The sequence below is a fragment of the Pteropus alecto genome, unplaced genomic scaffold, assembly GCF_000325575.1.
Source record: "Pteropus alecto unplaced genomic scaffold, ASM32557v1 scaffold71, whole genome shotgun sequence".
Taxonomy (NCBI): Eukaryota; Metazoa; Chordata; class Mammalia; order Chiroptera; family Pteropodidae; genus Pteropus; species Pteropus alecto.
The window spans coordinates 8786918-8813990 of NW_006433024.1; the positions used below are offsets into that span (position 1 = coordinate 8786918).

A 27073-nucleotide genomic window follows, 5' to 3' on the forward strand; every position below is an offset into this window, starting at 1 on the left:
TCTCTCTCTCTCTCTCTCAATCTCTTTGTCTCTCTCATGCATATATTCACACACATATACATACACACAGGCAGAAATATGAGCAAAACTTGAAGAATAAATTAAACTAGATTATAGATATGCTTAAGCCTTCAAGAAGAGAAAAAGTATTTTTACAGATATCAGTTACTGTGTCATTTTGTAATCTAAAATTGATAGAAATTAGAATTAGAAATATAAGCTAGAAGTTAATGAGGTTATACATGCCCCCAAAGAATTGAAAACAGTTACTCAAACAAATACATGTACACGCATGTTCATAACAGCACTATTCTCAATAGCCAAGGGGTGGAAACCAAATGTTCACCGATGGATGAATGGTGAACAAATTGTGGTGTATATATACAATGGAATATGATTCAGCAATAGAAAAACTAATACATGCTATAATGTCAATATAAAAATGTAAATATAAAAAGCGATATAACTCTCTTTATATAAAATACCTAGAATAGGTAAATCCATAGAAACAAAATGTAGACTACTGATTGCCAGGACCTGAGAGGATGGGGGAAGGAAGAGAAATTTAATAGATAAGAAGTTTTATGTCAAAATGATGGAATGTTTTGGAATTAAGTAGAGGTGGTGGTTACATAACATTTTGAATGTACGAAATGCCACTGAATTATTCAGTTTAAAATTATCAATTTTGTGTTATGTGTATTTCATCACAATAAATAAATAATGGAGGAAGAGGAGGACAAATGGTTAGTATCTCTCTGAAAATAAAAAAATCTCATACTTGGGAAAAAAGTTAATAAATTCTTATAGTTTGATAGGTGTTTACCCACAATGTGGATGCTCTGTACCCTCTCCCCGAGATGTTTTGCACAGTGAGAAGGTTATAAACCTTCAAACTAGGTTTGAATCTCAGTTCTGTTATTTAGCGACACTAGATAAGCTATCCCTCCCTGCATTTCTGTTTCTCATCTATAAAGAATCTAGTGGGCACTACTCCACCATCTAATGAGGATTAAATATTTTATATGTTAAAGTACCTAACACATAGAAGATATGCCATCAATGCTTCTTCCCCCACATCCTTGAAATCTTATGGTTATTATGGAGCATTAGAGTATACTAATCATTATATCAGTGAGGGTCCAACAAGAAAAACAGAATCCACTCAGAGCATTTGAGCAGATGAAACTGACTGCAGAAAGAATTGGTTAAGTGATGGAAAAGATTGAGAAACAACCAAAGGACAGTGAGGCAACCCTGAGATTTGCAACAGGAAGAAAACAAGGCCAGAGGGAGGAAGTGTTACAGGTGCCCAGATCTTTAGACAATTTTACCGATAAAGGATTTCCCCCTTTGATTACTTAGATTAGGGTGAGGCAACTGAAGGGCCAAGAATGCAAAATTTAAGGATGCACTCAGGGGGGCGCAAGTACACAGCCCTCAGAGTGAGTGCCTGCTTAAATTTTGTCCCATAGATGCTTCACTCTCTCACCTTAATCCCAGCCTTGGCTTTGACTATCTCTTCTATAGGTAGAACTCCTTAAAGTCCACTAAAAATAAAGTTGACTATTAGCCAGATGCTGTTTCATATGATTTATAGATATTAACTCATGTAGTCCTCTTGACAATTTTATGAGGATAATTTCATTATCCTCATTTATAGGTAAGGAAACTGAGGCACAGAAAAGTTAAATAACTTGCCCTAGATCTTGCAGCTGATACATAGTAGCACTGGATTATAAATTTAGTTCTAGAAACTGTTCTCCTAATCATTACACTATTCTGTTTCTATCATATATTTTCTGTCATGTACTAGGTAGGCACTGTGCTAGGTGCTAAAGAAAGAGAATAAACTGTCTGAAATTATTATGTAAATATTTTATAAGTATACATCTTATTTCAGCTTCCATACTTAAACCCTTAGAAAATAGGAATCAAGCCTGTATTTCTTATTACTTTGTTACAAGGTTTAAACAAGTTCACTACACATGGTATAGTTAACTAGATGTTAACCCTTCCTGTGCATTTAAATGTTCAATTGATAGCAGTCTAATGTTCTTGCTTTTCATAATATACTAATTGTTTAAAATAAACTTTATTGCTTGTGTATGTACTTACCATCTTTATTCCTTACCTCTCCCCAGTATGAACTTATATATCATTGATCTATAACCTTGATGATCACCGATGACCATAATGGCATAGAATTTCTTCAGGAAAAGAAAAAAACTTGCCAAATGAAAATCTAGAAGGAGTGCAGTAGATGGGAATGTGCTCAAAGTATATTTAAGGTAAATTTTTATATATTCCTAAAGACTCTGTTTGGGAGTCGTCTCTCCTAGGAAGCCTGTTCCATCTTGGACTCCCCCTTTTTGATCTTTGTGAAGACATCTACCACTTAACTTACCCCACCGTGCTACCACTGTGTATATACTTGGCTAAACAAGCAATGCTTATCTGGTGCATGGAATAAGTGCTGAATGAATTAGTGCTACCTTTATTCCAATAAAACTTATTCCAATAAAAGGAATATATTCATAATTCCATTACTTGATAACATCCAAAGACACTTTACTCACTTTAAAAATCTGCAGTCTAAAGTTCAAAAAAAAAAAAAGATCGCATTTCTGAAGTTCCAAATAAGTTTTCTGAAAGAACTCTAAATGGATCTAAGGAAACCACATAATAAAGTAAATTTTAAAATAAAGTAGCATTTGTAACGTAAATTATATGTAGTTTTTTTGAAGACACTCCTACTTTCCAGATCTTTGTTGACATTGATAAACATGGAAAGACTATTAGAAATATGTAAAACTTTTTATATAAAGATTTTAAACCAATCTTCAAAGCAGCCTAATAAAATAATACTAATAATGACTAAAATTTATTAATAATATACTAGATAGGCAGCATAGCCTAGTGGTTAAGAGCATGGGCTCTGAAGCCATACTCTCTGGATTTGAATCTTAACTTTGCTTCTTAATAACTCTAAAACCTTGGAAAATTAAGTCAATCTCATTTGCCTTAGCTTTCTTATCTGAGAAATGGGAACAATAATAATTCTCTTATATAATGTATAGATTAAAGGAATTTCTACAAATAAAACACTTATGTATAAATATGAAATAGAAAATGTTGGTGATATTATTTATACTCATGATTTTCATCAAGAACTTAGCATATAGAAAGCAATGTATTAAGTGCTTTGTATACACTAATCCCTTTTATCCTCACAACCTTAAAAATTAGTAGTATTATCATGTCCATTTTATAGATGAGGAAAATGAGACCTGGAGAAATTAAACAATTAGATCTGTATCATACATCCATTAAGTGAATCAGAGATAAGATCCAGACTGAGTGATTCCAGAGCCCACTTTCTTAACCATGACACTGTATAATCTCTCATGTGCCTAGAAGTAACAAAATAATTCCTCTAATTTAAAATGACTTGATATTCTACGCTTCTTCATACTTCCCCACATTCCACCATAGTCCCACCTCAGCACCATCTAAAAGGAAGTTGCCCTTAGTGCCTGTATTTTGGTCAAAATGTCCTTATAAAAACTGCTATTCACAAATCTTTGCATCTGTGGTCAATCAAAATAGTCTGATGCAGTAGAATAAGGTTTCTCAGCCTTGGCAAGTATTGGCATTTCTGTGTTCTTTGTTGCAGGAATGTCCTGTACATTGTGGAATGTTTATCAGCCTCTACTCGCTAGATGCCAGTACTTCTCCAGTTGGGACAACCAAAAACGGTCTCAGGCTTTGCCAAATGCTGCCCAGGGGTCAAAATTACCCCCAGTTGTGAATCGCTACAGTAAAGGAGTTTGAGACAATCCCCCTTTGCAGAGGTGCAGGGAGCTGAAATAACTATTAACACACACTGTGCTCTTTCCTAACTTTTAAACTTTAATCATATCTTCTTTTCCTCCTTCTTTGCTGGGCTATTTCCCTTCCTTCCCAACTCAGTGTCACCTCTTCCAAGAAGGTTTATTTGACCTATCCCTCTTGAGGCTTTGCAGCTTCATCTTTATGTCCTTCATTTGTTTTTTGTTTTGTTTTTTTTAGACTTCTCAGTTTTTTGTATGTGTGTCCCTGCTAGACTGAACATTTCAAGGGCATAGAATGTGCTTTCATCTATGTACCTCCAGTATCTGGTACACTGTAAACAAGTGTGCTTGTTGAATGGTTAACAAAATAAAAATTGATGATACATTTTCAGTGTAAGCACATATTCCTTGCTCTATAGCCAGCATCTGAAATAGTGTTTGTCACATAGTAGATGCTCAATAAATATTTGTGGACTATTTGCAAAACATGTCAGATGAGAACATGACTATTATTTCATTAGTTAGATATTAGGTAATATTTTATTTAGGTAAATATTTGCGTGTTTTCTCAGTATTTTGGAAAAAGATTACATTTTTATACTCATGATTAATTAGCATCAATTACCATGTCCCTCATTGAATTTACTCAGAAAACTAGAATATGCATCATGGGAGGCAGCTCAGAGTAGGAAGAAACTAAAAAGTCATAGTCTTGGTGCATTTCTATTCATGGGCTTCAGAATTGTAAAACCTGGGGGTTGAAAAACTTTTAATCATTATTAACTCTAACCACCCATTTCATTTACTCAATAATTCATTTAACAAACACATACCGAGTTCCTACCACATGTTCCCCGTTAAAGACGCTATACAGAGAGGACCTCAAAGGTTTCTTGGTCTGTTCGGGAAGAAGACAGGAAAACAACACACAATATGGTGTGTGCTAAATTAGAGGTGTGCACAGGCTACTGGGGGAGCATAGAGTGGGGCATCTGTCACAGCTTATAGTGGCCAAGAAAGACTCCCAGAAGAAAAACTTCAGGTAAGATTTGAAGGATACATGGAGTGGGCAAAAGAGAGAGAACATAATCCAGGTAGAGGAAACAATGTAGGTGAAGGCCCAGAGTCATGCGACAATACAACAGACCTTTGGGTGCAGAGTGAACACACAGATGGAGCAAGGAATGTGAGAAGAAGCCAGATTAGAGCCTTGTGCACAATGCACAAGAGAAGTCCCGCACCTCCCAAAGCAGGTCATCTTTTAGATGGGTGGGACCATTGGAAAAGTCATCTTTACATTATGGCAAAATCCATTTGCCTATGAAACAAAGCTATTGGGATAAGTGAGGATGAGGACAGTTCTAAAGCAGCATGTCTCAAGATGTAAGAACCAGCTAGGGAACCAAAGAACCCTCATCTTTTGCAATACTAAGTGATTCTTCTGTACATTGAAGCTCTAGGTGACATATGGCTTCATATGAAGAAATGTGATTGAGGACTGATGGCCAAGGTAAGCATTATTTCATTCAGGTGAGAAGACAAAACAGAATCCAATTCTTCCATGCCAGCACAGAGAACTTGAGGATGAAGACCTGAGTAGGTTTTAGCCTTGGTGAGGAACAGGATTAATCTCAGAAGCTGGAAGTGGATAGAATGAGCAGTAATTAAATGTTGAGGGTATCACAGGGTATGTGGGGCAGAGAGGTAGGCCAAGTATTAAAACAGGAAACTTAGTTCCATCTAAATCCACTTTTAACTTCTAGGAAAACATACCAGCCATAGCTAACAAATGCTTTCTATACCTGTCTTTCCTTAACTTTCTCATCTCAAAACCCAGGTAGCTTCCCCTCCCCACCCCCATCCCAGAGCGGAGGCTCTCTTGTACCTTTGTAAGAATTAGAAAATCGCCTCCTACCCACCCACTCACCTATGGTAGAACTAGAAAAGGGTAAATCTAGCTCCACAGTGCCTCATCTGTGAACAACAGTGAGCAGGGCCCTAAACCTTCCCAAAGATCACAATCTCCTCTTTCTTTCTTACTTTCAATAATAGTTAATAAGCACCTATATGCAAAGAATTATAATACAAAGAGAAATGTTAAATGAAGGAGGAAGCAACCATCACCAGCAATAAATAAATAATTAAATAAATAATTAAATGATTAAATAAATTGAGTAGAGAGAGAGAGAGAATGGACAAGAAAAAGAATTCCAGAGAAGATGTGGGAAGGCTGAAAATCTCAGATCTATAGGTTCCTGACAGACTCATTTATCCCAGCACTTCACTTCTGACCATTGTCTGGTCTCAGACAAGCATTAGCATAACCATTAGCCTCTCTTCGATGTAATTATTCTTGGGCTGGTTTACCCTGGCCCCTTGCCAAAGGAGAACATTCACAAATCTACATATGAATTTGAAGTAGGGAATTTTTAATATACTCCTTCTAAATGTCCACTCACTATTTGCTGCTAAGCAGGCTACTCTAATGAGGTCTTTTCCCTCCCCTACTGCCACCTACTTGGGATATGGATGTTTCAAGGGCCTATTTCATTTGGTCCTTCAACTCATCCATTGAACAACATTTACTGAGCATCTATTAAGTGTCAGGCTTTGTACTGGAAAATGATGATAAATAAGTCAGCCCTGGTTTCTTTCCTAAGCAAACCTGGTTTAGAGGGAATAACAGATGTTTATTTCACCAGCAATTACAAATCCAGTTACAAAAGGAGACAGAACATAACGGGAGCTTATCCTTATCATGGGAGCTTCAACAAAAAGTAGGACCAAATACAACACCTACTTGTGCATGAATCAACAACAGCAGCTTTGGAGTTCTCCTTTGGAGAATTCTTAAATCTCTATCTTGTGGACAGTACTCTAAGCTAAGTCTCTGTCCTTACACACCCAACTGCCAAAGGAGTCCTAGTCCCACTTTATCACCTCATTCCCTCCTTTAAATTTGCTAGCCACACCCAATGGGTTCCAAAACAATAAGGACCAGATCTATCCCAGTCTTCCTCTCTTCTGAGACTTCTCTCTAGAAAGTTAAGAGCCCATGTTGGTGAGGATGGGATTGGGCCCATATCCCAGCTACTTGAGGATTGTCAAATTCCCTTGACTATTCATATACTTACTCTCTTGCAGCACTTAGAGAATGTTATACTCCATCCATAGATTCTACATTCTATTTTATTTTCATGGTTTGGTTTATAACCAACTTACAAAAAAAGATAAAGCACTTTCTAACCTGCTGCTGTCTACTTTAAAAAAGCCAATACCTGTTCATAAAATTAAATAAATTTGGTGCTCCCTGCACTGTAATTTTCCATTTTACATGTACCAAGCCAAAAGAAAAAAAAAAATACAACTTTTTCTGTTACCAAGATAAATGCAGCCAACTTGAAACTTCAAATCCATGAGCTTATTAAAAATCTTCTTTTTAAAAATGTATTCTCTTATAGTTGGGAAATAAACTTGAAAACACATTAATGCTGTCAAATATGTATAGCTAATGACATTAAATATGAACAAGCACATCATTTTGTGAGTGCAAGATGAATTTATAAAATACAAATGTTCTGACAGTAAGAAAAATATACTGCTATATTCAATTATATCATCTGCTCAAAATACAATTGCTTCTGTGTATGGTAAATAGATTAAATCCAGGTCACATTCCTGCATTCAACTGAGCTTCTAGTCACTCCCTTTTCTCTAAATACTTGTGTTCTTTGTTTCTGCATGTTCTTAAGTGTCATCATTTATTGCTATAGGCGTGATGGCTATATTTAACTAATAATGACAGTGGTTGTCATTAGATTTTAACTCAGTAACACTAGTCTGACATATCATTTGAAGTATGTCTTCAATTCAAATTTGATTATAATTACAAACATCCTATCTATTGTGCCAATCAAAATGTTGTCACCCTTTCCTTGAACTTTTCTATGAACTTTCTTGAAATAAGTTATGGCAGCTTAAAGTTAAGGCTAGCCTTGGGTCATAAATATATTTTAAAATATGACTCTTGGAAGAGAGCAGAGCAAGGCCATTTATGGCTCCTTTTATAAAAGGACTTATTTTGACTAATACCCTAGAAAAAATTCTCAAGGCAAAAAGCACAATATAGTGAGAGTTCAAAGACTCTAATTCACATTCCCAGATCATGCTGTACACACAAGTGCTCAGCAGGCATTTTAATTTGGTTGTGTATATATTTTAAGACTTAGCAAATATCTTTGTTAGTAAAATCAGGTACTTGTGACAGCCTGTATGAAAAGCTAGTGGAAATATAATGTTGTAGACACATATCACAAATATCGCAGGCTTTTACATACATCATCTTATTTACTACTCATAATAACACAATGAGGTGTATATATTAGTGTATACTATTTCCTCAACTTACAGATGAGGAAATTGAGACTTAAGACTTGAGATTAAGTGACTTGCCCAAATTCATGCTGTAGTGTGCTTCCCTGGCGGTGATAACGAAAGTAGAACCAAACATTTCTGTTGTTGTTTTCCTGAACCTAGCCATCTCTTCTGGGAAGGTAGGAGTGAACAGGTTCTGATTAATAGCCTTGGGATCTTAATAACATTTGGAATCTTAGTTATGTTTATAAAATGGCATTTTCAGTGTTCTCTGTAGAGTAGGGATTCATAGACATTTAATATTCAAATAATTTGCATTTTTTTTTAGAAAAACAAGATTATATACAATAATCCTTTAAGATGTTATTATCTCTATTTTACAGGTATAGACATTAAAGTGCAGACCAATCTGTCCAAAGTCATATAACAGAAACGAGAATCTTGCAAGATCATCTAACTTCAAGTTTAGTGTTCTTTCCACTAAATAATAATGCATTTTTCATGCCTCCCCTAACAAATGTCTAAAAACTTCAAAAACAAATGGTTTGAAAGGCTAAAACCTCTGAAACAGTAACTGTAGAATGTATAAATGAATTCTCAGGTAAAGTAACAAGCAAGGTATGCAGACACTAAAAGGTTTGATTTAAAGGTTACTGAAAATGCCTGCTTCTTTTTTTAAATCTCCTCCTTTGGTTTCCATGGCATGCCTTGTTCTTATACAATCCTTTTTATTTCCTTTTTAACACTTAACTGTCAATAAATACCATATTTAGTTCTTTATACATTTGTCTATTGCCCCTTCCACCTCACTAGAACCTAAGCTCCATGAGATCCTGGTCTTGTTCACACTGTAAGGATTCCTTAAGGCTTGATGCAATGTCTGGCACATTGTAGGGACACAATAAATATTTGTCGAGGGAATGTCTGAATGACTAAATGGTATCATTTTAACTACTGCTCTGTCTCTTTAGACAGGGAACCGTAATTGTTTTTCCTGTCTCCCACACACTCTTCCAGCTCTAGTTAGGAAGATATTCTCTCTGTCCACTCTTACCCATGCAGCAAACAACTCAAAGTGATAAAGACAATATTTTTAACACTTATGAGTTAATATCCTAGTGAGAATTAAAATTTATCAGATTTCTTTGCAGCTGTGACAGAAAGATCTTATCCAAAATCTTTAGTTCAGATGTGATTTAATAAATAGAATTTTTTGGATTTCAAAAAAGTTCATATGGTACATGTATCCTAATGGTGCATATATCATATATTATGGAATGTGCTCAGCAAGGTCTAGGGTAGCAGCTCATAATCAAATACACGATTGTGTCAAGAATTTAGATGTTTCTCAATTATTTGATATTTTGACAATATGAAGAGATACTGTTCTAGACTTTCCTATCAACTAAGGACATTTTTGGGGGGTAGGGGGTCTATGGTAATTGTGTTTAGATTCACATCTATTTATATACATTTATTTATAGGTTTAAAACTTTTGGAATCAGGAAATGTATAAAATATATTCCTGTAGATCTAGTCTCACTTGCAGATGTAGATAAAAGACGCATGTGCTGTCTCAGAAGAGTTTTTTCTCATATAATGTCATTTTCCTACTTTTGAATATATGCAGTTAAGTGGGAGATAGGATGGACTGACAAATAATCTCACCTAATATGTATATTATTCAAACAATATGATAATAGGACATTTGGGAAAGCCCACCCTAACTCCTGTTGTAGCTGCCCAAATTAAGTAATGGTCACTCTATAGGTGAACATCAGGAAGACCAGTATTAGCTTTAACAAGACTAAAGCAGTCATTGGTGTCAGCGGCACTGTAGCATCATCTTGAGATCCAGCAGCAAGAATGTGTGATGTGGGTAGTGGGTCACTTCTTGAAACTTGTGCTTTTAACGCAACTATTTAAAAATCAACAAAATCAGAGACATATAATGGAACGGAATATAATGCATGAATCAGGTTCATTAAATTAATGCATTTTTTGAAAAACAAAATATGACAGAACATTTCATTATTGACGCAGATACGAGAAAAAGTGTTATGCTGCTATTTATAATGTGTCTCGTGTGTCGTGGAATTGAAATATTTCCAAATCATCAATAATTAAAATGATGAGAATCCATCATTGCACTGACATTTACTTCTACATGAAAAGATAGCCTATTTTAAATGTGCTCACACATATTCTTGTCAATCACAAGCTGTCACAGCAAATTATTTCATTTTGTAGAATCACATGGCAGTTAGCAGAAAATCTCTAGGTTTAAATTTAGATCTTAGGTGTAATATCAAGAACTCTTTTCATGAATTTTTTTCCTGTGATTACATCTTTACAATACAGTATATAAAAGATGTAAAATCTTATTTATAATACTCACTTACACTTCTGGTGAACAAAACTCAGGACTGAAATGAATCATTGTAAATGATAACTCTGAAAGCTAAATAGTAGAATAGGAAATATACAGGAAAGATGGAAATTAAAACTAAAAATTTTTTTAAACAATCAGAGCTCCATACAATAGAAGTTTGCACTAATGAATTAAGTCCAAACAGTTTTTTTCTCCCTTAATCTTCTTTAAGACATTTAAGCAACCGCAGGGTGTGAACCATTTCTTACGCTAGGTTTTCATTGTTTGCAGCACCTAGCAGTTGTAAAGGAGCTGAATTCTTATAACTCCTATGAATCTGATGCAAAAATTTTCACTGTGCCACTATTCAGCAGAAGATTCAGGAAACCGTGAATATAACCTAAACTACATGATCATAAATCTGAAAACTTTTAAATGCCTTTTCACACAATTCATTAACTGCATCTTCACAATTCTAGCAGAATCATTAATAAATTTCAGAATCTCCTAATGGCAGAATTATAAGACCTAGTAAGAGTTGACCTTCATCAATAATCTTTATAAAAAATATTTCTATTTTTCCCATACACAATTAATCTCACTGCTTAGCATTCAACTTCAAAATGTAAGAATTATTTTAATATTGCATTTCAACAGGGAAGGCTTCATGTCAGTCTTGACCTTGGCCTGATCTCTATATAAAAGCTTTGTGTTTCGAAGTATGTGATGAATAGCTCTCTGGCTTTCTATTAAATCCAGTGCCACTGGTTGTCAACAGTAATGCTCAAAAGGGGTAGTGAAGTAGTTTAAAAAATCAGAGATGTTCTGTACATATTTTTCTTTAGTAAATCTGGAAATAGTTCTAAGTAAGGTAATTTTCACCATCTACACTGCTTTTCCAAAAAATAAGAAAACAATGAAGTATGGAAATATAATTGCCAAAATATACATAAACTTATTTCACCTTCCTGTGCCAGAAATAAAGTAAATTTTCCTTTGGACGACCCATTTGATTTATATTGTTGAATAGTGTTCTCAGTGTTATAGATTTATAATTTATTTGCCCAGTTTAAAGTCCTTAAAGACCAGGGCTTCTATCCCTATGCCAGGACTACACATAATATAAATAATAAATATTCATTGGCTTAAATTTAAATTAAATTGAATTAACTTGAATTAAAATCAGAGATGAAAGAATAATGATAAAAAAGAAATCAGACTATGAGAACCTTTTTTCACCTGTCTCTGATCTAGCCTTGTACCTAGCACATAGTAGGCTGTCAATGAATGTTTGCTCAATGAATGAAAATCAGTTATATTAAAATAATGACCAGTTACTGACCCTAATACCTGTTGGTTAATTATACATAAAATATTCATGCTCATTTAGAAAGATAAAAGAGTAACACCAATTCTGCCAACTGTTTTACTCCTATTTATCTTTAAAATGTTCAATTTTCCAACTTTTGAGAATGCCTCCTTACTCTAAATTTGTCTACCACCTTCAAAACTATTCATACATGTTGTATTTTTATTGTATACTAATGAAAACAAGTTGGCAAATTTTTGATTTACCTATAAGACACATGCAAGAAAGATAATTTTAATTTGATTTGAAAAAATGTATGTGACATATATATGAAAGATGTCTATATGTATGATGTATATACATATATATGAAATCTCCCCACACCTCTCTCAAATTATCTAAATCAAATTGTACATATACATTAACACATATATATACACATGAATATATTTATAATATTTTACATTTATATTCTTAATGTTCAGAAAGAAACCAAATATTAGTCTTTAGGCTTATCTATGAGCTTAGTGTAGATGAGTGGCTTTTTCCCCATTATACTTATCCTAAGTCTTTTTAACGGACATGTGATATGCTAGTCTGTGTCCAAGCTTACCTACAATTTCTTTTCTCAAAAGACAAGGCACATCTGCCACCTGCTCTATTCCGTGTCCCAGCAACAACTGTCGAGCAGCATAAAGATTGATTATCAGTCAAAAACCATTGCACAACACCAGATTTTGGTGGGTTAAGCTTGCTGATCCAGCAAGAGATGGTGTGAAATTTTCAGGAGTGTGTGCCAACATTTTGGTGCTAAAAGAACAGCAGTGCATGTCACAGTGAAACATAGCCAAAGATATGCAGACAAAGCAGAGAAGTTTTTTTGTTCTGGACTTGGCTTTAAAAAGGATAAAAGAGAAAACAAAAAAGTAGGAGGAAATTAGTTTGTACATTTAAAAATCATCCACCAAGCTTAGTCATGTGTATAACATTGTTATTTTTGGCATACATGTCCAGGAAATTTTCAAGAAAATTGGCTATAAATATTTTTTATATAACTCTTCCACAATACCATTATCATATGAAAGGCAAGGATAAATAAATAATCAAGGATCTTAAGAAAGCACTCATTCCTTAAATATTTGAACATAAAAAAACCCCACAGAAACATTTACCTACAATGACTCATGCTTATACACAATTATTCAATGCATATAAAATAAAGACAGCTATATTTAAAGCTAAAGCAAAATTTAAAAAGTACATGAGTCTACACTATCTCATAGGTAATTTTTACTGGGTATTATAGCAACAAGTTTCTTTATAAGGAGCAAACTACCCTGAATTTTCTATTGAATTCAAATTATTTCCTGATGATCAAGCATTATCAAAGAGACAGAAACCATAGTATTATTCTATATAAAACTAATAGAGAAAGAATTTTCATCACCTCATCTGTAATGAACTCCAGAATTACTTTTCTTCTACTTATGCAATTACTGCCTAGACTTGCCTTTGGTTCACCAGCTTTATAGCAGTTGCATGGAAAAAAAAATACTTCAAATAAGGTATAAAAAGCATAGGGAAGTGCATTAGTTAAGTACAATAAATGTATATGGCAAAGTTCATGTCATTTAAATGTAATTATCATATACAGGACTTGGTAACAGACTCTGGGTGTGACATGTATGAAATGTATTCTTTACAACTAAAGAAAGAAAAATGTTTGTTTTTTATTTAGAAAATCTCAACATTTCTGAAATGTTAAAAACAATGCACTTTTAAAAAAAGACCTTATCTGTAAATATGTCTAAAATATTATAGTTCATGTCATTTAAATGTAATTATCATATACAGGACTTGGTAACAGACTCTGGGTGTGACATGTATGAAATGTATTCTTTACAACTAAAGAAAGAAAAATGTTTGTTTTTTATTTAGAAAATCTCAACATTTCTGAAATGTTAAAAACAATGCACTTTTAAAAAAAGACCTTATCTGTAAATATGTCTAAAATATTATATTATACATAATTTCAAGAATTTTAAAAGGTCAAGCTGCAGCATTTACCTTATAAAAAATTTTATTAGGAAAATTATATGTATATAAGAATTTTATATTCATTACTGGCCACATTTTCATAATTATGTTAATGCCATCTGAAAAAAAGACCAATAGAGTAAATGAATAAATGATACTTGAAACTTTGAACTATTTTCTTAGATAATAAGTCTAATGAATTATATCTGTTGGGTGTCACAGAAACTAAACAGAAAATTCAATAATCTCTGATTTAATTTATTATATTTTCACCATTTAACCTCCTGCAGGCTCCCTAATGTCTATTCAGATCTATATTAAATTAAGCGCCAATGCTAATGAAGGGCAATAAACGTGGCTGTCAGTGGATTTTTCTTTCATTAAGCACATTATCCTCTTACTGAGCTGTAAATGCGTAAACATTAGTTTTGTTAAACCATGCAAAAAAGACAGGATGAAAATCATTTTTTAATTGCACCCCTTAAGGAATTTACTGTATGTGGGGGTAGGGTATTTTTTTTCTTTTTTACCTTTAAGTTTTTTGAATGGATCTAAAAAGGGCTCTCCCATTGAAACATAAACATCGGCTTCAAGTGGTATATCTTCAGGTTCTAGGGCTTCAGTGCCGTTTGCCAAGAACACTCGTCGTGCGGCCATGTTCAGATTTAGCTTTTCTGTGCACTCCTCCAGCAACTAGAAGAAAGCAAGAGGTAAGAGAAAGTGATTTACAACAAAGAAAGCAACACATTTCCATGAAACAAAAGGTGCTAACAATCGAAATAGAAACTCACTGATTCACATGACAGAGTTAAGTAACTTGAGTAACTCCACCAATAGAGTTATTTTCTACCAGTTGAAAACAAATAAAAGGTAAATCGCAGCACCAAGAATATCTAATGATTATCTAATTTTAGTCCTTAAATGTTCTCTGTTTAATAACCCTAGAAGATATAAAGCTATTGTATCTGTTCAATTAAACATACAACTTATATATTGATTAAAAAAAAAAAGGAATGAAATGCCTGTGAGATCTATGTATATGTAAGCAATTTACAGATTCATATTAGTGAAAAGAAAATTTTAACACAATAAATGCCATCTTTCTCATCTTTTATATTATAAAGAGAGTAAGAGAAGAAATAAACACTAAAAACTTTTGAACACTAGTTACCAAGGTGATGGTTGGTACAGTAACTTTGGCAAAGATTGTTCTAGATCCATTTTTGTAAGCTGTTACTCTAATCACTCTGGGTTGAAGTTTGTGTCTTTGAGACAATCTATGCCAATTCTGGGCTGATCGAAATTTTAAAGAGGAGAACTCCGCAACTCTGAAGGAAAAAAACACACAAAAATTGGTGCAAGTTAATTAGTAAAAACATTTAAAGATATTATCCTATATATTTTAGATATAAACCCTAATGATTGTTCCTAAGTATTCTTCAAAAAAGCTTTTTATGGTATATTTACTTAAATATTATTTAAAGCTTTTTATTTAATATTTACTTAAACATTAAAAAATACTTAACACAGAATAAGTTTACCAAAACTATTCATATAAAACATACATTTTTAAATGAATCGTTTTTATCATTTTGCTTATAAAACATTAGAACACTCATTTTAAAACTATATTTATATATTAATTATTTTGATAGAAAGCAAAACAATAGTAATATGATCTTATCATGAAATAGTAAATGGAGACTATTTTCCTTTAAGTTTTCATGTTTATCAAAGTCCTGATTTTTTTAAAAAAGATTTGAAATGCAAATAGATTGTAAACTAATTTTTTTTACTCTAAAGTTAATTGTAATTGCTTTCATTTCAAATTGTTTGGGGCCAGTAAGAAAAAACCGTTCTAAGTTTTGTGGGTTCCATTAAAACAGTGTCAATCCTTAATATTTTCTCAGCAAAAGTACATGGTAAACAACTAACGTCAAATTTTTTACTTCAGAATTATCTAACTAACCTTGTTAATTCTTAATGCCAGAGGTAGAAAATAAGCATTTTAAAATAAAAAATTCAGGATAATTAAAAATCACAATATATCCACCTAGTCAAACATATGAAAATAATTAGATTATCAGTTTCTTAGGTTAAATGTTTATGATGACAATCTTGATGTAAAAACACGTAAAATGTGAGTTCATTTCAATTCGATTTTATTTTGAAATACTGGTTAACTATCAAAAGTATGCATTTCTATTTTTAAACAAATATCTGGTAAGCAGATATTTCATGGTCCCAGCCTGATTCTGCTTCAAATATTCTTTTCAGAATTTCATATTATCCACATTGAAGTGTATTCCATGTTTTCCCCAAGTGTAATTAGCTACATTCTACTCTGGTGCTTTTGGGGAAAAAAAAATGCAAAACAGAAACAAAACCCTAGAGATAGAGAGGTGTTACATTTTAATGTCTGAAATAGTCAACTGAATCACTACAAATTCTGCTCAAAGGAAAAAGCTTCAACAGTCAGTTAAAAAGAACAGAGAACAGCTTTGATTACCTCAGTTGACCCACTGGAGCACTGACAGGTCTGTTTCTCTTGGAAGCAGATATAAAACCAGAATTGTTTTTACTGTTTGATTTGTAGCTATCTGGGTTTGATATTTCATCACGGCTATGATCTGATGCTGTTTGATGTGTGGAGCAATCTTGAAGTCCTGACCCTTCTGATGCTGCTGTTGAATGCAAAAGTCTGTTGGGGCCAAACTGAGGCTGCAAATAATCTTCAGTAGTTTTAATAAGTGCTTTTGCCTTAGATGGCAGAAACTCCCTGAAAGAAACAGAGCATGGAAGAATACAGTGAACTGATTTGTAATCACTTATTAACAACTACCACATAATAACTAGTCCTGTGCTATATGCTAGACAAAATACTACACACCCATTATTTTAATTCTTACAATATCTCTGGGAAGTGGGTACTGTTTTTATCCCCATTTTACAGATGGGGATCAGAGAGGCTAATTAACTTATCCAAGTTCAAATAATCAGTAAGTTGAAAGGGTGGGAAATTGATCCCAAACTTCTCTTAAAACTCACATTCATAACCATGAAACTTAATTACTTACTTATAGACTTATTGACACAATATAAATAAAATTTTTAAATTCTTAGATTCATTTATTAAACACAACCACTCTAAGTATTAGGAAATACAGAAGAGATGTGGTTCCTACCCTTGAAAAACTTGCAAACTAACTTCTAGTAAAGAGAGAATATACATTAAATAAACTGCTTAGAAGTATGGGTATGTATTAACTTTAAATGAAAAAAATAATTCCTTGAAGGTAAACTTATGTAGGCTGGAATAAAGTTGGTACAGGCTTCAGAGCAGATATGAGATCAGGGTGACTAACTCAACCTGGTTTGCTCAGGATTATCTTGGCTTTGGCACTGAACGTCACACATTTTGAGGATCAGGTGATACAGCTTATTACCAGGACACATAGAAAGCTAAGAAAGTAAAACCACTTCAGGAGAGTACAAAGAGAATTAAAAGACCATTCATTGCTCTCCAAAATATACTAGTGACTGAAGAACAACTCTAGTAGACTGCCATATGTTTTCACTCAGCAACCGCATCTCTCCTGTGTCTGCTTCTTTTTCCTGTATCTTTATTTTCTAATCTACCTTTAACCTCCTCCTCACTCTCATGGCTTCTGTTAACTGCCTCTATGTGTCCTCTGCATTTTTATACCACATTACTTTCTTCAGATTCTCTCTGCATGACTCACATTCAACTCTCCCAAAAGTTTAATTTCATCACTACCCAGTATAGGACACTCCTGTTAGGTAGAACTCTCATGCTAGGTGAACTCATACGCCCCTGGCAAGACTGGATGGGAAAGTACCCATCATTGGCCCCCAAAAAAATTACGGATAGGGCAGCAGAATGATAAGGTACAGAGAAGTTAAAGTAAGACGGGCTCTTGGATTCCTCCTGAAAGAGGAACACATAATTAGCAGGGACTTACTTGGCCTATCTCGTATACCGAGGTAAGCAGAAACACTACATATTGATTGATTGAAAAAATACTCACTGAAATATATCACACAATTTAAATTAGTACCAAGTGTTTTTAAATTTAACAACTACTCAAAGGCTATTGTGATTCTTCTGATTATTTTGATATTAGTCATTCACTTCTAATCATAAATAAACAGAAGAATGTAATATTGCAATTATAAGCCCAGTCTTGAACCATTTGGCCCAATAGTTTAGTGTTGGTGTTGGCCCTAAGGGATGTGGATAGCAAGGCAGGATTGTCCTTTTTAATGCCAACACCTTCAGGGTGAGAAAATAACCAGCATGATAATCCTATAATTATAATACAGGACTTTATTCCCCCAACAAAATCATCCCCATTCATTTTCTGAGTCAGCAAAGTGGTGCATTATAAATTCCTAAAAGTATCCCCCAACTGTCTATAAAAATTGTTGGTAGGAGTCACAGCTGTTTCATTTCACCACTTCACTGCTGCCACTGCCCATTACAAGAACAATGAGGTCCATGCGAAGGTGCTACTGTGTAGTGTTTCCAACGATTCCATTGCTTGGGATGCCATAATAGTTTAGTACAGAGGTGCAGAGAAGAGGCACCTCTCCAACCCTATTCTATACTAGGTCACCTGGACACCAAAGCAGCTCAGATTGTAGGCAGAGTCCCAAAGAGTCTCCCTTGAATAGTTCCATCAGCTCTTAATCCTTACCTGATCAATTATAGGTACTCTAATCCATAGGTACGCTAATCCAGTCTACAAGCCACATATGAAATAAATGGCATATTATATTGATGATGATGATAATAATAATAATAGCTTATAATTGCATTGCACTTGTGACAGTCACTGTTCTAAGCACTTTACTTATATTTTTCATTTAATCCACAAACAGCCCTATATTATTTCCCCCCTTTTATAGGTGAGTAAACTGAGGGCTTAAGTAATTTGCTAAAGGTCACACAGCAGGCAGGTATCAGAGACGTGATTTAAATTCAGGTAGTTTGGTTCTACAATTTCTGCACTTAACCATCATCTATAATCTCATTCTCATTAACCCTAAAACTTCCTTATTTTCTATGAGTTAGAAAATTGAAATTTCTTCTAAAAGGGTTCAGAAAAACAAATAGCTAAAAGAAGGGAAACTGAAATTTGGAAAATGGGAGGTTCATGGGATGGAAAGCAAAGGAGCTAGACTTACATTAGCTCGTTAGTTAACATCGCTCTAATATTTGGATGGTATTTAAATCACCATAATTGTAGTCCTCCTATTTTTCTTTCTCTTGTTTCTTCCCACCTTTTTTCTTTGAAAGATCCTTTTTCCCCTCTGCAAAAATCTTAGAAATCTCATGACATTCAGATTTATTAAAGTGAACTTCCCTTCACCTCCAGATTTATACATAGCTTCACATTTATCTTCTTCTCAAAGGCAGTTTTTGCCTTTTGAGAATTTAGCCCATTTATATTTACTATATACTCACACCAAGTAATCTCCTTCACCAAGACAGTCTTTGTCTTTTAATTGAAAATTTAGCCTGTAATCTTATGATTTGTTTTCTATTTTTTCCTATCTGTTCTTTATTGTTCTTTTCTTTTTTCTCTTAGATTAAATAATAATTTGTATACTATTTTATTTTCCCTTATATTAGGTTATATGCCATATACTGTTTATTTTCAGTGGTAATACTATGTATTACAATATGAATCCTTGTCTTATTGAAGTTTAATATAAATTACTAATTTATTATTTTCCAGACAATGCAAGAACCTTAGAACACGTCTTAGCTACGTGCTGCACTTATCTTTCATGGCTCCTGGTTTTGTGCAGGGAGCTTAGCTCCAGAATTGTGCCTTGGATTAAGGATTTGCAACCAGTCCTTCCTGTGCTTCTTATGGATTATTAATTACATAAATTTTATACTATAATTTCTTTTAAAACCTACATTTTATTACAGCTGTATTTTATAAAACTTGCTAAGTTGTATGATAGTTTTCTTGAATTTTGCTTTTCCCCTAAATATTCCCCTGACACTAAATTTAGTTTAGTGCTATGGTCACTTTTATTTATTGGCTCATCTGTAGTTTCCATTGGATAGGTATAGGAATCTCATGTGAATTCTGAAAACAGTTGTTTTAAGAAATGGTCTTTTATCCTAAAAAATAAATTCATTTTATCCTCATTTACTATTGAGGCTTTCTACCACATTCTGGAATCTGGGCTAATTTTATAACACAGATTTTACTTTTAATATTCAATGTCAGTCTTATTTTCTTGTCCTGGAAGTCTATGCTATGTCTCTACTGTAAACCTTTCATTCTATCTGTAAATACTTTTTATATATACAGAATTCAAGTAGCTCCTTCTTCAGTTAAGATTTCTGTGATACCCTTGTATGTAGGAATGCACTTCCTTCCTGTGCATTGAAATCTGCCCTGGTAGATTTGATAACTGGAATCACTATATCTCATTCATTATTTCCTACCATCTAAAATGCTAGACCCCAATTTCTGTCAAATATTTCAATTCATCATTGTATTATTTCTTCTTTACCACTGGTATAAAAGCATTTTCTTTCAGCCTGAAAACAAAAATTCACTATATTAGGCTGACACAAGAACATCAATCACATTACTTCAGAAATAAACCTTCTTAAAAAATATCTATTGACCTATCAATCATCTATTTATCTCATCTATTTATCTATCTACATTAATTTTTTATTACTGTACAACAAATTACCATAAACTTAATGTCTTACAACAGCACCTATTTATTATTGCACAGTTTTCATATATCAGGACTTGGGGCAATGCTTAGCTAGACCCTCTGCTCAGGATCTCAAAATGCTAAAATCAAGGTTCCAGCTGGGGCTGCTGTCTCATCTGATGTTCAGGGTGTTCTTCCAAGCTCATTCAGGTTTTGTCAGAATTTAGTTCCTCATAGCTACAGAACTTATAGTGACTATCATCTTTGAAGCTAGCAAGAACTCACCTCTCTGACTTTTCTGTCTCTGACCTCTAAACTCTCATTTAGGAGTTGCTCTGATCAGGTCAGGCACATTCAGGATAATCTTCCATTTGATTAACTAGAAAATAACTGATTATGTACCTTAACTACATCTGCAAAAATCTCCTTTGTCACATAATGTAACCTAATTATGGGAGTGACAGTCTATCATATTCATAATCCCACCCACACTCAAGAGGAGGGAATTACACCAAGAACAGGGAGATGATAATGTTATGTGATTATTTACCCATGAAACTCACGTTTGAAGTACATTCAGAGCAGAGACTGTTAAATATGGTAATGTGATGTATCTATTTGACCCAGACATATTTTGTTTAGTCTTCACATTGTTTTTAGAAAAAATTTAAAATACAGAAAATTTTTGCATAAAAGTCAAGCTTCATAGTTTCTTTTAAACAGTTACAAAATACAGCATGGCCACAATTGGCAAATCTGAGTAGTGGCTTTTCTCTTTCACTTAGGTTTTGAGCTCCCAATTTGTCAAAAACTTTCCTACTCCCTATTGTCTCAAACACAATTATGCTTGGTAGTTTTATCTTGTTTTTTTGTTTGTTTGTTTGTTTGTTTTAGTATTTCCTGGCTTCATAGGAATTTCTTCATAATATAAGATAATATGAAAAAAGCAAAATAAAATATATAGATTTGTAATTTGATATACATATGAAGGGAACGTGGTAGTATCTATCTGGATAATTTGATCCCTCTGTTATTACATCTTAAACTCTGTGCTAGTTTTGTACCTGAATGTGGTAGTATTACTCTTTAATTAAGAGATCTATTGTATCCTTCTAAGAACATAAGTTCATCTAACATTCTTCTCCTATGCAAATATTCTTTACCTTACTTGCACTCTAGAATCTTCATGTTATATTTCACATGAAATAGGAGGAGAGATGCTACTTGACACAGTTAGTAAGAAGCAGAGAATGATACATGTTGCCAAATCACAGTAATATAGGCAGGGCAGTGAAGAATTAGCCTTGACATAACATGTTCTTTTATTTTCCTGCAACATGGTTTTTATTTTTTTCATTTTTGTCTTTATTGAAATATAAAAGACAATTAGTTGCTTGAATTAACATTGTACAATTCGATGAGTTTTTTTTTCACTTATATACCAGTTTCAGTTGTATAGCATAGTTATCAGAGATCCACATAACTCAAAAAGCAATGACCCCACTAAATCTAGTACCCTTCTTCCTCCTTACATGTTTATTACAACATTATTAACCCTCTTCCCCATGCTACACTTTACATCTCCATGTCTTTTCTGTAACTATCCACTTGTACCTCTTAATCCATTTGTCTTTTTTTTTTGCCATGCCCTAACCCCTCTCACATCTAGCAGCCCTCTAAATATTCTCTGTATCTATGAGTTTATTTCCACTTTTGTTGTTGTTGTTGTTGATTTTGTTCTTTAGGTTGCACATGAACATGAAATCATGACATTCGTTTTTATCTGTCCCATTTCATTCAGCACAATACCTTCTAGGTTCAACAAAGCAATATCTTTTTCCATCCCCTTCCTTTTAGTCTGTGTGTATCTTTTAATTTGAAGTGAGTCTCTTGTAGGAAGCATATGTAGGGGTCTTGTTTTCTTATCCATTCATCCACTCTATCTTTTAGTTGGAGCACTTAATTCTTTTCCATTTAAGGTACTTATTGATAAGAATGTAGTTGTTACCATTCTTATTCCTGTTTTTGATACATGTTTTTCCTTCTTAAAGAAGTCTCTTCAACATTTCCTATAATACTGGCTTGGTGGTGATAAATTCCTTTAGCTTATTTTCGTCTGGGAAGCTCTTTATCTGTCCTTCAACTCTAAATGATAGCTTTGCTGGATAAAGTATTCTTGGTTGTAGATCCTGGGTCTTCATCATGTCAAATATTTTGTGCCAAGCCCTTCTGTCCTGCATAGTTTCTTTTGAGAAATCAGCTGCCAGTCTTATGGGTGCTCCCTTGTAGGTAATTATTTGCTTTTCTCTTTCTGCTTTTAAGATTCTCTCTTCGTATTTAATCTTTGGCATTTTAATTATGATGTGTCTTGGTGTAGGCCTCTTTGAATTCCTGGTTTTGGGAATTCTCTGAACTTCCTGGGGTTGTATGTCTATTTCCTTCACCAGGTTAGGGAAGTTTTCCATCATCATTTTTTTAAACAGCTGTTCAACATCTTGTTTTCCTTCCAGTACCCTGATGAGATGGATAATAGTATCCCATAGGCTCTTTAAATTATTATAGTCTTGGCTTCTTTTTCTTGCCATTCTGATTGAAAGTCCTTGGCTTTCCTGTCCTCTATATATGTCATTTTCTCCTCTTCTTTATTCACTTCGTTTATTCCTTTGTTTATTCTATTTCATATACGTCTCATCTCAGATAATGTGTTTTTCATGTAGTTTCTGCTTCTTTGTCTTCCCATTTTTGCTGCCTTTTCTGTGTCTGTTTTTTAGCAAAGCTCCTAAGTCTCCTGGTCTTATTAGTGTGGATTTGTGAAGTAGGTGTCCAGTGGCACAGTCCTGAGAGGGGTTCAGCGGCAGGCCAAATTTGGCCCAAGCCTCTACCGCTCTGGGGCCACCTGTTAAGATTCAGCAAGCAATCCATAGATGTCGTGCTTATAGTTACCTCAAAAGGCCACACGAGAAACTGAGGTCAGCTTCCTTCACAGTGTGAGTCTCGGCAAGGAGCACCTGACTCGCGAGGATACACCTGGATGTGGCTTGGGTGGGGCCTGAGTTGGGGTAGGCGGGGTTTCAGGGAATCCTCTGGGCGGAGCGACCTCTGTTATCCAGTTTGATGAAGTCATTGGCTATGGCCACGCTGTGTCTGGCACACCGGTAGCGGGGAGGGCTCAACAGTGAACAATGGGTGCTGCCAGCACTTCTGTACGGAGCGAGTCTCCCCTCAGCCCTCACTCTGACAATGTCTCCTTGTAAGTCCCTGGTGCCCGCTGTGCGCAGCCTAATCAGCACTGGTGCTCAGAGTAAGCAGATCCATCACCATGAAAATCCGTTTGCAGACGTGGCCCCATTAAGAGGCGTCTGCTGCTGCTGCAGTCTCTGTCTCACTCAGCTGCTGGAGACTGGGCAGCCCCGTGTGCTGTTGCAGGGTGATTTCTTGGATTTTCCCTAGTTGTGTGGCTTGTTCATCCCAGGTGATATTTCCTTGCTGTTGCTTCTTGTTTCCTTCACAACTTTGATTTGGTCACCAGAGGGATGAACAGAGTCTCTATCATTTATGCCATTTTTTTTCTCCTCCCTATTATCCATTTTTTATATAAAATTTAGATCCCCATATCTTTTCTGGAAAATTCTAATGTAATTACTTAAGGTTAAATTTTATCTGGTCTATGGCCACACCACTCTGAACACACCCGATCTCATCTGATATCGGAAGCTAAGCAGGGTCAGGCCTGTTTAGTAGTTGGATGAGAGACCACCTAGGAATGCCAGGTACTGTAGGTGTTAAAGGAATTAAAAACAAACAAACAAATAAATAAATAAATAGCTTCTGCTCAGCAAAAGAATTCATCAACAAAGTAGAGACAACCATCCGAATGGGAAAATATATTTGTAAGCAATACCTCTGATAAGGGCCTAATATCCAAAATATACAAAGAACTCATACAACTCAACAACAACAAAAGAAATGATCCAATCAAAAAATGAGCAGAGGACCTGATCAGACACTTCTCCCTAGAGGACATACAAATGGCCAACAAATATTTGAAAAGATGCTCAACATTGCTAGCTACTAGGGAAATGCAAATCAAAACCACAATGAGATACCATATCATACCTGTTAGAATAGCTATAATCAACAAGGCAAGTAATAACAAGTGCTGGAGAGGATGCAGAGAAAAAGGAACCCTCATACACTGCTGGTGGGACTGCAAATTGGTAGAGCCACTATGGAAAATGGTATGGAGTTGGATGGGAGACCACGTAAAAATATCAGGTGCTGCAGGCATTTAAAAAAAAAATTATCATCATTCAATACTGAAAGTATTTAAAGTTATGTTCTAAAGATTGTGATGGGAAAATCCAAAGTAGAACCAAAAAAAAAAAAAAATGCTTTGAGATTATAATACATTAATATTAGTATAAATCACTTCCTAAAGCAGATATTTTAAAGAGGGGTGGGGGAAGGCATTCATTTGGATGTGAAAGTTCTGGTCTGTTTCTTTTAAAAAATATAAGCTACATTCCTAAGAGTTAGTTTATTCTATTATTGAAAAAAGATGATTTCCTTTAGCAATTTGAATAATTAGAAATTAGGTCATAAAAAGATCAATGAATAAATGTGGTTATGTGTGTCTATATATATGTAAACTATATAAATTTTTAAGAATCTTATGTGTCCTTTGAGGAAGATGAATTAAAACATGTCAAAATTTAACCTGAAAACAGAATGGATAAAAACTATCAGGTAATTAAAAATTATCAAACTTTAGGTAAATAAATCTTTTAAACAACTTCTACATATGATACAGTGGATATGATAAATCACAAAATTACAAAGTCATATTAAGAGATGAAGTAAGCATTTATTCTTTTCTCAAACAGCACTATATCTCATCTACACATCAGTTTTCTACTATAATCAAACAGAGTGTCAGGGATAGATATTATACACTGTGGAATTTAACCCCTTGACATCCCAGACTAGTATTTAATTATGCTTTACTCTGTGATTTTATTGAGTCTACATTTTTGTTTCACAAAGCAATGAGCAAGTAAAGAAGTGAGGGTTAAAAGTATAACAAAATAAGCTCAGAAAGGAGTGTAGAAAAAGCAGATAAACTATAATAAGATTTAAGGGTATGACTCTAGTTTTGACAAGAGCAATTTTTCTTCTAATTTACTTTGTTTTAATAGCACTAGTGAATCTTAGTGGCTTTTTACAGCAATTTGAGGAAAACTAATAAATTCATACTTGTTGATCTTATATTCAAGGACTTCTACCAGTTGACACTGCTCCTTGCCCCCTGTAATATCCCTCAGCTATAACTGCACCACATTGCCTTCTGTAGTTCTAATCTGTATGCCTTTTTGCTAATGGTGTTCACTCAACTAACTGATCTATACCCATTAGTGTACATTTTTCAATAAGTATTTAATAAATGTTAACTTATTAACATTTATTAAATACTGAACTTAGTGCTAACATTTTCCCGAATCCTCTTCTATAACAATAATTATCTAGTGGGAGAGAGAAATGTTAAACAAATATCACACATATGAATTACTGACTGTGATTAATACTATGAAGGAAAAGTCCTGGTTACTATAAGGGGGAAATTCAACAGTTACGGGTAGAGAAAAGGTCTTAACAAAACTGTTCAAGCTGACAAGACACACGAGAGGAGTTCAACCCACCAGATCCTAGTCAATCCTTATTCCAAATCATTCCCTCAGGTCCTATGTATGAAATGGTACATTGTTTTGCATATTGATATGTTTGCTTTGTGAGTTGCTACGTGATTTCAGATCCCACTCTGCAAGGGTAAGATCCTTGTTTTATATATTTGACACTTCTACAGGAACTCAACCAGTGATTGATATGCAGGAATTATTCTTTGATAATTATGACATTGTGCAAAAATGTCACAAAAATGCTACTGACAGGAAACAAACCCAATCTGAGAAATAAAGTATAATAAAGCTCAAGCCAAGAGTTATGTCAGTTAATACTGATTTTACCTAAGAGTCATTCCCCCCATTTTTCCTCAGATAAAAAGAGTCAGTTATGTTTGAAGGTTCAACTTCTTCATATGCCCATGGAAGATATCCCTGATCAGCACCAGTGGGTGAATCCTCAATAACCTAACACCAATGATGGTAATTCATTTCCTTTGCCCCTTGCAGGTTAAACAATCAGCTTGTGATTCAATTTTGGCCAATGGGACACGAGGAGAAGTCTTCTGGGGAAAGGTTTTCTGGCTCAATAAAAAATAGATGTAAGTGATCAATTTCCAATTGATCCAATTACTTTATTGGATATTGTTGAGTGATCATGTGATGAGCCATCTTGTGAATAGGAGGGGTCAAACCCAAGGACCTAGCCAATATTCTGAGGACAGCAGTGGGAAAGATGCAAAGAGCCATTTGCTTTGAT

The 27073-nt window shown here is 34.2% G+C and overlaps 1 protein-coding gene and 1 pseudogene across 1 annotated transcript in view; one reads left to right on the forward strand and one right to left on the reverse strand.

Annotated features, from left to right (window-relative positions):
* The window catches only part of DCDC1 (doublecortin domain containing 1), a 370803-nt gene that overhangs the window by 320279 nt on the left and 23451 nt on the right, over positions 1 to 27073 (reverse strand). Inside the window, exons 3-5 of the mRNA XM_025044147.1 lie at positions 16434 to 16703; positions 15096 to 15252; positions 14455 to 14617 (exon numbers count right to left, since the gene is read on the reverse strand). Coding sequence (XP_024899915.1) covers positions 14455 to 14617; positions 15096 to 15252; positions 16434 to 16703 — 590 coding nt within the window. The remainder of the gene's footprint in view (positions 1 to 14454; positions 14618 to 15095; positions 15253 to 16433; positions 16704 to 27073) is intronic.
* LOC112476662 lies at positions 24302 to 24420 on the forward strand (annotated as a pseudogene).